The sequence below is a fragment of the Sinohyriopsis cumingii genome, chromosome 3 (genome assembly GCF_028554795.1).
Source record: "Sinohyriopsis cumingii isolate HCF-2022 chromosome 3, ASM2855479v2, whole genome shotgun sequence".
NCBI classification, from domain to species: Eukaryota; Metazoa; Mollusca; class Bivalvia; order Unionida; family Unionidae; genus Sinohyriopsis; species Sinohyriopsis cumingii.
The window spans coordinates 111,178,565-111,191,467 of NC_142963.1; the positions used below are offsets into that span (position 1 = coordinate 111,178,565).

General features: G+C 33.6%; 1 protein-coding gene across 1 annotated transcript in view; it reads right to left on the reverse strand.

The window, feature by feature from the left end:
• LOC149803577 (diphthine methyltransferase-like) overlaps positions 1-12,903 on the reverse strand; it is a 45,696-nt gene that overhangs the window by 17,314 nt on the left and 15,479 nt on the right. Inside the window, exons 2-3 of the mRNA XM_089953322.1 lie at positions 7,006-7,187; positions 4,649-5,007 (exon numbers count right to left, since the gene is read on the reverse strand). Of these exons, the coding sequence (XP_089809448.1) occupies positions 4,649-5,007; positions 7,006-7,170 (524 nt within the window). The 5' untranslated portion in view covers positions 7,171-7,187. The remainder of the gene's footprint in view (positions 1-4,648; positions 5,008-7,005; positions 7,188-12,903) is intronic.

A 12,903-nucleotide genomic window follows, 5' to 3' on the forward strand; every position in this document is an offset into this window, starting at 1 on the left:
ATGATGCCCCAATGCTAGACATCACTATAAACTGCAACACTGCAGACATCGTAGTTGTATGACTGAATTTTTTTTAAAGCTATGCTAAAAATCCAAATCATATACACACACACACTATCCTGTATGCTTAGATTTGCTTAGATTTGTTATGTTGTTTCCATTGCACACAATGTAAATTTCATGGGGCAAAATGCTGCAAAAAAATTATACAAGTGCATGTTCCCATTTAGACCTATAAACCTGTCCCTGTAATTACTATTGTTTACTGATGGTCATTATACATGTGCATGTATAAATAAATCATTATTGGGACAGATTTATGTCTAGTACTTCAGCAGTCATGACGTATTTTTGTTTAGTCAACAGTTACTTTCTGCTTGTCTATTTTTTAAAACTAGGTTTTGTATGACCCTGATGGTGCATTATTGCACATATCAGGGACTTAGACACATGAGATATTGGAAAGTCCTGATCAATATTGAGACAGTTTGATCATCAACCATAATATGATATTAATTAAAGATCTAGTGTGTAAAATGCACCATATGTAGACACACATAAAAATGTTGCTGCTGCAACCTTAATCATCTGCATGTGTAGTGTTTTAGTTTCTAGTTTTGTATATTTCTTTATAGCTTAGTTAGTCTAAATGTTAGCTTATCTTCTTTACACAAAGTTTTAGTTGGATTATCTCTGTTTTCAATGATACGTCTATTAGTTTCTTTTTAGCTCTGACGCATGTTTAATGTTTCTGAGTTTTATTTCTTTTGTCTTGTTTATAATGTTTAGTTGTTTTGAGTCTGAAATTTGCTTGCAGCTTTCTGATACTTTTGGTCCTGCATGCTGTTCTCACATCTCCCGATACATTAATTATTAATTGTGCAAAACTGATCCATTTTGTGATATATGCTTATGATGCATTAACAGTTATTGTATATGTGTGGGTCCTCTATGATTTTCATAGTCTTATCCAACTCCATGTCCTTGTATATTCAAAATCTGTATGCATGTAAAATGGTATATTAAATGTGTATTGGCCAGTCATCATGCATGTGTACTTGAACACTGTATGTAATTTTAGAGTAATATCTATTCATGAAAAATTATTTTTCTGCATTCATTTTTTACATAGAAATTATAAATTGCAAGTGGGGTGAGAATGGAGATGTGTGTAATCTTAACTATGTATTGGCTAGCAATTATACACATTTATATTAACACTACATGTAATTGTAGAGTAGAATCTATTCATGTAAATTTATTTCTCTGCGTTGCATTTTTTAAATAGATTTCATAACTTGGGCATTGCTTGCCTTAACATTTATGAATTTAATAATTACATTATCCAAAGTTGATGGCCTTTGGAAACATAAAAATGAATTCGGAATGAAATCAATTCTAATATACTAGTCTTTACCAGAAAATTTACACAGTAATATATCATTCGGTAATGTTCAGTATAAAAATTACAATGTTATACTTCCAACTTTTCTCTTTGGTTTATGCATCGACAGCTGCATAAATTTCAAAATGTTAAATTTTTCCCCTATCTTAATCACCGATTTTAACATATCTATTCTATTTCCCTGTTGTATATGACAGGAATATCTACACATGCTTGGAACAGTGTAATCCATTTTGTCAACAAGAAATCATAATCAATTTTATCAATAAAGTAAGTAAAGCATAATCATTGTTTTTCTATACATTCAATAAACATTTTTCTATACATTCTATAAAAGTCAAATGGAATAATCTGTGAAACATCCACAAAACATGTGCTTCTTTAAAGTGGGTTTATCTAACAACATTCATCCATCTATCCATCCACCCATCTATCCATCCATGCATGCATGCACACATGAATACAGAGATTAAACCTCATATCTTGCTTTTTACTATCACAAACTAGTCCTTCAAATTACCATGTATCGCTTGTTAATTTCTTACTTCCTACTTAACAGCCATTATGCCATTAGAATGATAATGAATACAGTATCTGATAATTCAAAGTAGCTTGGTACAGTAGTCTCACTGTTGTTGATCAAATATTAATTAAAATTGTAATTAAGAAAAAAACACTTAGATTTTGTAAAAATTATCAAAATGGTCAATTGATCCAGAAAGTCTATCTTACATCAGATGCAGATAATTTTGTTACATTGGTTGCATTACAATTTTACAAATTTGACAAAGTTGATAAAACTTTAAATACATCCATAATATGAAATACTTACATTATATTTATGAATGTTTGTTTACAACCATAATGAAGATTTCACCATCTTAAAAACAAACCTTCCAAAACAACAAAAACACAGCAAGAAGATCATTGCCAAATGTGTCCAAGCTTAAAACTACATGGTAAACAGTTCACAAGACTAGGTATGCATGATGTTGAAAACTGCAGCAGCTGACTATAATAATCTGTTTCAACCTAATGAAAGTCAAGATCTACTAATAACAATTAGATTGGACAGGCATCAATAACGTTTCATGTTCTGCTGAAATTTGACATTTTTAGTAACTGTTAGATTAAGCATTGATTTTCATGTTTGAAAGAGTTGTCATTAGAAATGACAAGTTCTGAGTGAAGTTTTTCACTTTCATAAATGTGTAAACTGCCACATGATTGGTGAATCAAAACAATCAACAAAATATAACCTCGTATCGGTATCTGTCAGATCTGCATTATGCCAGTGATCTCAATTTTAATCAAATAGTCAAATATTTTTTGTATTGCCTATGAAGAATGTTGTAAAATGTGAGACATCAATCACAATGTTCTTTTGTTGTTCCATTCTTCTGTATGTCCACTCAACCCACTAGCTGGCAGCAACTTTGAATTAAAACTTTTCAACAGCTAATATCTTGTGTTACAGATATCTGTATTATATATGAATTGATAATATAGTCTGATTTAAGTCCTTAGGGTTAATGACATTTAATTTTTTTATTCTTTAATTCTGTGGCTGGCCAGTAGTAAAACGAGTACATGTATGTACTTTCCCCAAATGTTAATTGCTAAGGTCAAGTCAACAACTAATTCAGCCAAGTACGCCAAACTTTAGTCTGAATTTCCAAAACTTTCCAAAATATTACATGACACTAGAGTAAATTTGTCCTGTAGACATATCATGTATGCCCTAGTTGTTGATTGGCTCAATAATTTGAAAAGGTCAGAACATGACTATTAAGTATTTTACAATTAAGGATTTAAATGTTTGAGAATCTCTTTAGTGACTCAGATTTTGAGAGGAAATTGTGATTTATTTATAATATGTTCATTAGATTTGCTGAGTGGAAAACATTTATTCTGAAGCAGACAGTACCTTTAGGATTATGTGAACTTATTCAAGGTCTTGAACACTGAAATAATTCAGTCAGATTATGTGAACTTTCAAGGACTTTAGTGATATTCTACTTTCACAGGATTACCTTGAAGCAAAAACTTTTAGATTTATAACTGATTCTTTGGTGTTAGGATATAAATACATCAGAATCTTCATTTGGAATACCTTTGGATGCTTCCAGATTAATGTGAAACTGATAGTACAATTTAGAAGAATATTCTAGGAATTCATAAACTGTAAATTATTTTTAATTCTTTCACTTTGTTTGATTTTATATTTAGGGAAATAAATTTATACTTTGAAATGTTGCATTTTACCTTGTCTTGTTACTTATTTTAAGCCCATTGATGTAATACATGTTTCTTAAGAAGCAGTGTCATTATGTTTTACATGCTAGTTAATTAGGAAATATGGATCATAAGCAGGGATTTTAAATCCCGAGGCAGAAGGCCAGGTTATTTAGGTCCAATTCAGAAGATATTTGCAAAACAAACTCATCCCATATTTCTTGAATAGTGTTTCGTCAGTTTTCATAACTCAAAAAAACCTATAGCAAAAGGTCATATATCAAAGTCACATTCGAATTGATGAAACCTCTTATAAATAACTTATGTAAGGTAATGAAAGTGGATAGAGTCAATTATATATTCTTTGGAATAGAAACTTAGGTTTTATCACACTACAACAGACAAGACAATACAAATAAACATTTTAATATGTGACATTGCTTCCTAAATCATGCTACTTTTTAGGTGTTTCATCTCCAAATCAATCTTAGGCAACAAAGGACATTATTGCCATGGAATGCCATTGTCTCAGTGGTGAAGCAAGCACATTTCATTGCATGTTTCAATTTTCTTCATGCCATATAATGTTCAAAAAACTGTCACACTTAATGCAGATGTTAATGTAAATTACTAGGTCACAAAATAAAGGTCACAGTAGCACAAGTGTCTGAATGGTGTTGTAATTCTTGTGATATATCTAAAGTTTAATAACTGCAGGTATTAGTGTCTGAAATGCATCAGTTAATATAAAATGTTGACACCAGATTTACATATGGAGGAGCAAACTTTTTGATGATGTTTATTAACTTCTTGTGCAAAACTTTCAGGAATGTAAGTAGTATTCTACCGATGAAGAAAACAAAATCTTCAATGATAAACAAGTTTCATGTCTTAAAGAAAACAGACTATACACATAACATTTAAATGTGCAGATTTGTGCCATTGTTTTAAACTAATGAAAACAGTACTGTTGAAATTTGCATTGCACAGTAGGATGACTCATGTTACCTGGTCTGTAGCTGGTTGCTCCATTCAAGAGACAAGCCAAGACAGTCTGTGCCAAGCTGGCACTCATACATAAGAGACAAGGATGGCACAGCCTGCTGCTTACTGCTTTCATCACATTTGCGGCAGTTCTGGTTTTCTATGAACTGATACACTCTCAACTGCCCAAGTGAATTGACCAAGCCAAATGTTGGCTGTCCATTGATCAGCTGGTGTGACCACTTGATATCAAGTACACCAGGCATGTCCAGTCTCAATTGTTCCTGGAGTTTGGGGAATTCCTTCTCAAGCTGATATATATATAGACAGCCAACTCTTACTTGATTTCTGGGAACATCAACAATAGCTTCTTCGTCTTCTGACTACAAGAAATGAATAATAAGGAAAAAAGAGGAAATTGTTATTTAATATTTTCATGAAACTGTCTGGCAAAATACTCATCATAGTAAAAAGTGAAAATCTTAATATGCAAGAGAAGGGTCCTTTAAAGAAAGGTATGCTCAATTTAGTTGCCATTACATTTTATATTTTTATAAGGTACCTATAGTCAAAAGGACAATCATTACCTTGACCTTGAACCCAATGTCATAAGGAAAGTGTGACTGAACTAGTTCTGAATGTTGCCAAGAAAATAGGCAAGCTAAGTATGATCAAAACCTATTTCTATTTACATGTACCACATATAATCGCTTATAAAACAAGTCCAACTGCAAACTGCACACACCCAGATTTGCCATCACATACTGCACTGGCAGATTTGGATCCATGCATTTTGTTACGAGTAATCAGTAGAACAAACAACATATACCCTCATCTGCAGGTGCAATATTCTACAGCAATCAGGATCTTTGTTGTTTGTAGTTTGGCTCAACTTATAAGTGAGTACATATGGTATTACAGAGAATGTGTTCACAAGTCATCAAATAAAACATGAATGGCACATTATATACCAACCCAATATTTAATATTCCTCTACCTATATAAGTGGAATGTTGGAGTAGAAATTGTTATCTTCTTTAAGAGGGAGCTTGACCTTTGCCCTTGATACCCACTAATCTATAGGCTTCTTTCTTACCCTAAATGTTGTTGTTGTTATAGGGTTTAACACCATATTTCAACACAAGATAAGCTATACATGATGGCCAGTGTAAATGGTGGAGGAAGAACCTGGGAAAACCCCAGAAAGAACCAACAACCCACGAGAAGCTGCTGGCAAGCTTTCTCATGTACCCACATTGGCCAAGCCCGGGACTCAAACCAACACAGACAAAGGTGAGATGGCAGTGATCCATAATGGTGAAAGCTTCAGACCACTTGACTACTCAGGGCCCCTCTTACCCTAAATGCAACAAGTCACAAAGATTTCACTTGCTTTGTGATGTAGAACCATTGTTATTGTGTGGAAACCATTTTCTTCTTTCAGTCAGTAACTGATTTTTTTGGTATCTTTTGATACCCAAATCAATAATTTTCTTCCTTATTCCAAGTGTTTATTTTAGCATTTCATTCAGTGACCTTGCCCTTTGACCTTTTGAATCTTAAATCGACAGGGTTGACCCTTCCACCAACTGCAAGTTGATAACTAGTTTATGGAGAACTAAAAATCATTGTGCAGAAATTAGTTTCTTCTTTCATTTAAAGTAACCTTGATCAGTGGCCTTTTTTTAGCCCAAAATTGACATAATTTTCCCTTACTAAAAGTGCAACCCTCTACAAAGTTTGGTACCTGTCAGTGGTAGAAAACTCAAGTTATTATACCAAAACCAAACTGGCAGGTGGTTGACAAAATAATTTATAATACTCTGCCTTATGACAGATATATTAAAACCAAGTGAAGATTTTTTTTACTCTAAACTCAAACAATTCTGACTTTCTAACTCATCAAACGAGATGACCCTGAGATGTACCCATATACCACAAGTAGTTAAGATCTATTTGTATTAGTTTTTTTGGTTCTTAAGCTAACTGAAGTGCAAATATGTAACTGTTTGACCTTTAACCTTGACTCAAGGACAGTCAATATCATTAGGAAATGTAAACAACCCAAGCTGGACCAAAATTCATTCTTGTAACTTGAAGATGTTGTGATTACATACCACCATAATTTTTATGTTGTGTTTTTGGCTTACATTCTGCATGAATGAGAAGTGTATAATGCATTTCAAGTGTCACTTAGAATCCATACATAAAACTAAAAACAAAAAAATCAAAAAGGAGTGCAGACACCAATGCTCATTTAAACTGTGACTGAGGGCACAGAAGATGACACTTTTGTTCCTGTACTGGATACAGGACAGACTCTTCATCTCATAATCTATTAACTACAAAACTTATCAAGCTGAAGACAAAAAAAGTATTACCCTTTCATCAGCAGCACAGCTGTCCTTCCTCTCTTCAAGTTGGTATGTTCCACATAACAAAATATCTTGAAATCCATCAATGGGGCACCATTCAGTTGCATCAGCACAGTATTCTGTATCTAAAGTCTGCAGGGTTGTTATTTCTAGTCCTTTGGGTTGTGACATGGCAACCAGTCTGGAAACTGATGGAGAATATATGTGAACATCCAGCAAAACTTGTCTAAACCAACACAAACTGCAAAAGGCTGATTAAATCAGTTTTACTCTAAAATTTGATACAACATTTTGTTCATTCCCTCAGCTTTGATTAGACAAATTATGTGTAATCATTGTCAATCTATGATTATACCATGATAAATGGCACATTGAACTAATCATAGAGATTTATGTGGCTTTTCTGACCAGTTTATCAAGTTTAAGTCAACCATCAGCATCCATGCACATTATCTGAAATCTGATCATCATTGACAACCATTTGCTTTTTGACCAGATCACTGATGATAATGATGTTTATCAGAAGTCCTACCCTACATTAAATGATGTCATCTGTGCATGACTGACCTATGAAAAGATCACAGATTAGTGTGATATTTGTCAGTGGTCCTACCCTACATTAAATGATGTCATCTGTGCATGACTGACCTATGAAAAGATCACAGATTAGTGTGATATTTGTCAGTGGTCCTACCCTACATTAAATGATGTCATCTGTGCATGACTGACCTATGAAAAGATCACAGATTAGCATGATATTTGTCAGTGGTCAAACCCTAGACTAAATGATGTCATCTATGCATGACTGAACAGTGGAAGATCACAATGGATGGCTATGGTCATCCACAAATGTCAAGTGGAAAGAACTGATTACATGCATGCTTGTCTTTGGTCAGACCACAAATTTAAGCATGGACTTCCATAGCTGTCCAAACTCTATGTCACTTGAAAAAAAAGATTTTTTAAAAATAATAACATTTATAAAAACACAATATCCAGTAAATCTTATTCTAATACCACCCCAACCCCCAAAAGGAACAGACATTTAGATGGAGAGCTCTGTTGACACCACGAAACATGTCCATAAACTGTAGTTTGTATAAACAGTTAACAGTCCTGCATAGTTTTCATGGAAAACTATCATCATAGGACAGTTTATACAGCATACAGTCATGGAAATCTATAATTACAGGGTAGTTTATACAGCATACAGTCATGGAAAACTATCACAGATGGGCAGTTTACAGTTTATACAGCATATACTCATGGAAAACTATCACCATGTGACAGTTTATACAGCATACAGTCATGGAAATCTATAATTACAGGGTAGTTTATACAGCATACAGTCATGGAAAACAACCACATATGGACAGTTTACAGTTTATACAGCATATACTCATGGAAAACTAATACCATGGTACAGTTTATACAGCATACAGTCAAGGAAAACTATTACCATGAGACAGTTTATACAACTTACAGTCATGGAAAACTATTACCATGGGACAGTTTATACAGCATACAGTCATGGAAAACTGTCATCACAGGATAGTTTATAAAGCATACAGTCCTGGAAATCTATCACCTTGTGACAGTTTATACAGCAAACAGTCATGGAAACTTATCATAAATGGTCCGTTTACAGTTTATACAGCATATACTCATGGAAAACTATCACCATGGCACAGTTTATACAGCATACAGTCATGGAAATCTATCACCATGTGATAGTTTATACAACATACAGTCATGGAAAACTATTACCATAGGACAGTTTATACAGCATACAGTCACGGAAAACTATCATAAATGGGCAGTTTAGTTTATACAGCATATACTCATGTTATCACCATGTGATAGTTTATACAACATACAGTCATGGAAAACTATTACCATGGGACAGTTTATACAGCATACAGTCACGGAAAACTATCATAAATGGGCAGTTTAGTTTATACAGCATATACTCATGTAAAACTATCACCATGGCACAGTTTATACAGCATAGTCATGGAAAACTATCACCATAGGACAGTTTATACAACATACAGTCATGGGAAAATATTACCATGGGACAGTTTATACAGCATACAGTCATGGAAAACTATCACAGATGGGCAGTTTACAGTTTATACAGCATATACTCATGGAAAAATATCACCATGGCACAGTTTATACAGCATAGTCATGGAAAACAATTACCATAGGACAGTTTATACAGCATACAGTCATGGAAAACTATCACAGATGGGCAGTGTACAGTTTATACAGCATATACTCATGGAAAAATATCACTATGGCACAGTTTATACAGCATACAGTCATGGAAAACTATCACCATAGGACAGTTTATACAGCATACAGTCATGGAAAACTATCACAGATGGGCAGTTTACAGTTTATACAGCATATACTCATGGAAAAATATCACTATGGCACAGTTTATACAGCATACAGTCATGGAAAACTATCACCATAGGACAGTTTATACAGCATACAGTCATGGAAAACTATCACAGATGGGCAGTTTACAGTTTATACAGCATATACTCATGGAAAAATATCACTATGGCACAGTTTATACAGCAAACAGTCATGGAAAGCTATTACCATGGGACAAATTATACAGCATAAACTTTAAAAGTTGCAACTGAGAATAGATTAACTGCTCATATAAATCTAGTGAACATGACAGCAAATTCTAACTTGAAAAAGGAAAGAAAAATGTTTTTTAAGCATTTAATATACTTTCAAACTAGAAATAGTTGGCAAACTTAAAATTGTCATATATTATCACAAACACAGGTTCACACTCAAACATTTGTCAGTTGTCCTACCCTAGATTAAGTGATGTCATATCAAACATATAAACACTTGCATAATCACAATTACATAAACTTTAAATAAAATATACACAAAGTTTCTGTCCTTAAAATCCATTGGACAGTGGAATATGGTCTTAATGAGATTCAGATTTTGCTGCCCTCGATAGTTCAGTGGAGCAATTGAAGATGATGCAGTGGCTATTAGTGTTCATCTTGGCACCTTTTAGAAATTGAATACTAATGTTGTTTAAATTCCATGACAATGTTGTTGAAATGGTTTTAGCATTGATGATGATCTTTCTAGATCTGTACTGCTGTCTGACATGCAACTGCCATACAAATTAGAATGTCAGTATTTTTTCTTAAGGTAAATGACACTGCAAATGCTGATATGGTGTTTTGCACGTCTGTGTAAAGAATAAAATTCCCACCCCATGTACCAGGCCATAGCTTTGCTATCTTTGCAGATCATAGATCTTTCCATGAAGCACAGCTGTGTTTTGTTTTGATGTTTTGTTTCTTTACACTTCCCCAATATTCCCAGTAACAAAATTATAATGCTTTTATATTTCATACATAGAGTAAAATCCAGCTGCAAAGAAACATTGCTGCTGATCATGAACAAGCCAATAATCTTTAATAAAGATGGCTGTTTATTAAAGGGAACAAAGTGTAATAAGTTTTGTTTCTTCGACATCCATCTCTTTGATTTACCTAACTTCAAAGGAATTGTTCCACTGTGTGTGCTTTACTTATGGAAATTTGCCTAATTGGGTTTCGTGCATTAGTGTTGAAAGGATTCATATCACAAATTCACCCTTGATAATGACAGTCAGTTAAATAATATATGTAGTGGTGGTTGTTGCCACTTTGCCTTTTAGTCACCTCTGTAATGATTAAATTACTTTGATGATTCTAGCATGAATAGAGCAAAAGAAATAAGCCACAAAATTAAAAGAAAAGTCAGTTAAGTATGAAATATAGCTCACATAGGCCTACTTTAGTGATTAGGGTTATAACTGTATATATGTATGTTGCTATTAACAACATTTAATTGCTAAAAGTAAAAATTTACCTGAAGTTGTAAAATGTTTAATGTAGGTCACAGTGACCTTCAATTGTTGTCAGTTGCCATATAACCAGAATGTCAGACAAGCAACTACCAAATAAGCTATTCTATGACAAGTTGAAGAAGGGAAAGCAATCTCAGGTATGTCAGATGAAGCCTCAAGCTTCAATGACTTGATGATTCATCTTTGAAATATTTCAAACCTGCAGACCGTGACTTTTAAAATCTCACACAGGATTGTTCCATCTGGCATCCATACTGGAGCTAAAGATTACAGATCAAGGAAAACTGAGCAGAAATGCAAGCAGGATAAACCTCAGAGCTGCATATTGTCCTATATAGGTTAAGCTACCCCAAGCTGCACAACCAGTCCAGTGTGATACTTACAGTTCAGAGCATAAACTGGCCTGATCAGACTTTAACATGTTCACAGACCCAAACCAGGTAGTGTCATCATCATCAACTTCAAAACACTGAGTATGAATAACAAGCGTTACTTATGAACAAAGTGAAATGCAAATCTGATCACAACATTTGCACAAAATATATTAACATATTTTGCTATTGCTGGCAATTGATATGAACTGCCATAAAAAAAGTTTATAAAATGTAATAATTCTTGTTAGTTGTAGTTGGTGAAGTCATTTAAAGGTTTTCCTATTTTGTGGAGTGGTGATAATTGATCAACATCACTATAAATTTGAAATGTCATAAGGTCATAACAAAGACACCTTAAAGGATTTTTATAATTTTTGAATAATGGCAGCCATATTTGATGGTAGATTCACATCATTTATATAAATTGAATGTTCTTCATTCCAGGCTGCTTTGTCACATTGGGTTAAAACTGGTCAAGTGATTTGGTTACAAATTTAAAATAGCAACTGTGGACAGAGGCATGACCAAGACAAGCAAAGGGCCATACCGTAAGCTTTTAGCCTTATGGCCATGAGAACTAATAAATATGGGTATGTGAGAAAGCATGCCAGTAACTTCTCATGGATTGGTGATTCTTTCTGGGGTCTTCCTCCACCAGATATATTGGCCAGCATGAATAGCCTACAGTACTGTGTGCTGAAAAATGGCTTTAAAATCACAACACAGTCATTCATCGCATTAAACATGTCTGAAGCATCATTGAGTATGTATGATAATTATGTATGTGTGGTCAAACTAAACTGCAAGGCATGAATAACTAGAAGTGTTTGTTAGTTGTTACAACCTGGCATCCAATAATTCATAAACTTTACACAACTTTGAAATACATGTATCTTCAAAAAAAACATGACTTCAGAAATATCATCCAGTATTTAAATCAGTATTTTTGTGACAACAGTTGATATCAACTTCACATTTGTGAATGTTGTCTCATTTCTTCTATGATACCACCAAATACTCAGCCGGGATATTGTCTACATTTTAACTGTCTCATCACATTTTAACTGTCTCATCACAATCACATTTTAACTGTCTCATCACATTTTAACTGTCTGATCACATTTTTTTCATGTTTACTATTTTATTGTTTACTGTTGATATTTTGAGATGAGCTTTCTCTTTCCCTTAACATCTGTCATCAAAACATGCCATGTTTAACAAGGTGCATGTTCTAATGTAATGGTACTGTTTTCCTTTTCACATCTGTAACATTATATAAACTCTCTTTGAAATATGTTAATTGAACCTAGTACTGCTGCATATTGTGTTTCTCCAATTATTTTAAAGTCATCATAGGTATATCCTTTCCTTTTCACTAGTGCATCCGTTTTAACTGTTCATCAATTTTGTTTTCAAATCTTTTCAGTTTGTGGGTCAACTCATTTGTCGTGGAGAGATGACTCTCATTTGTAAAACAGCTCATCAATATCTTTTCCCTTTATGTCTTCCAGTGTGACAACAATCGGATGACCTAACATTGCCTGGCATTTAAAATATTTACTAGGTAAGGTTAAGATGGTAGACCTTTCCAAAAATTGTTTTATATTTCCAAGTTCTGACTTTAAAAAT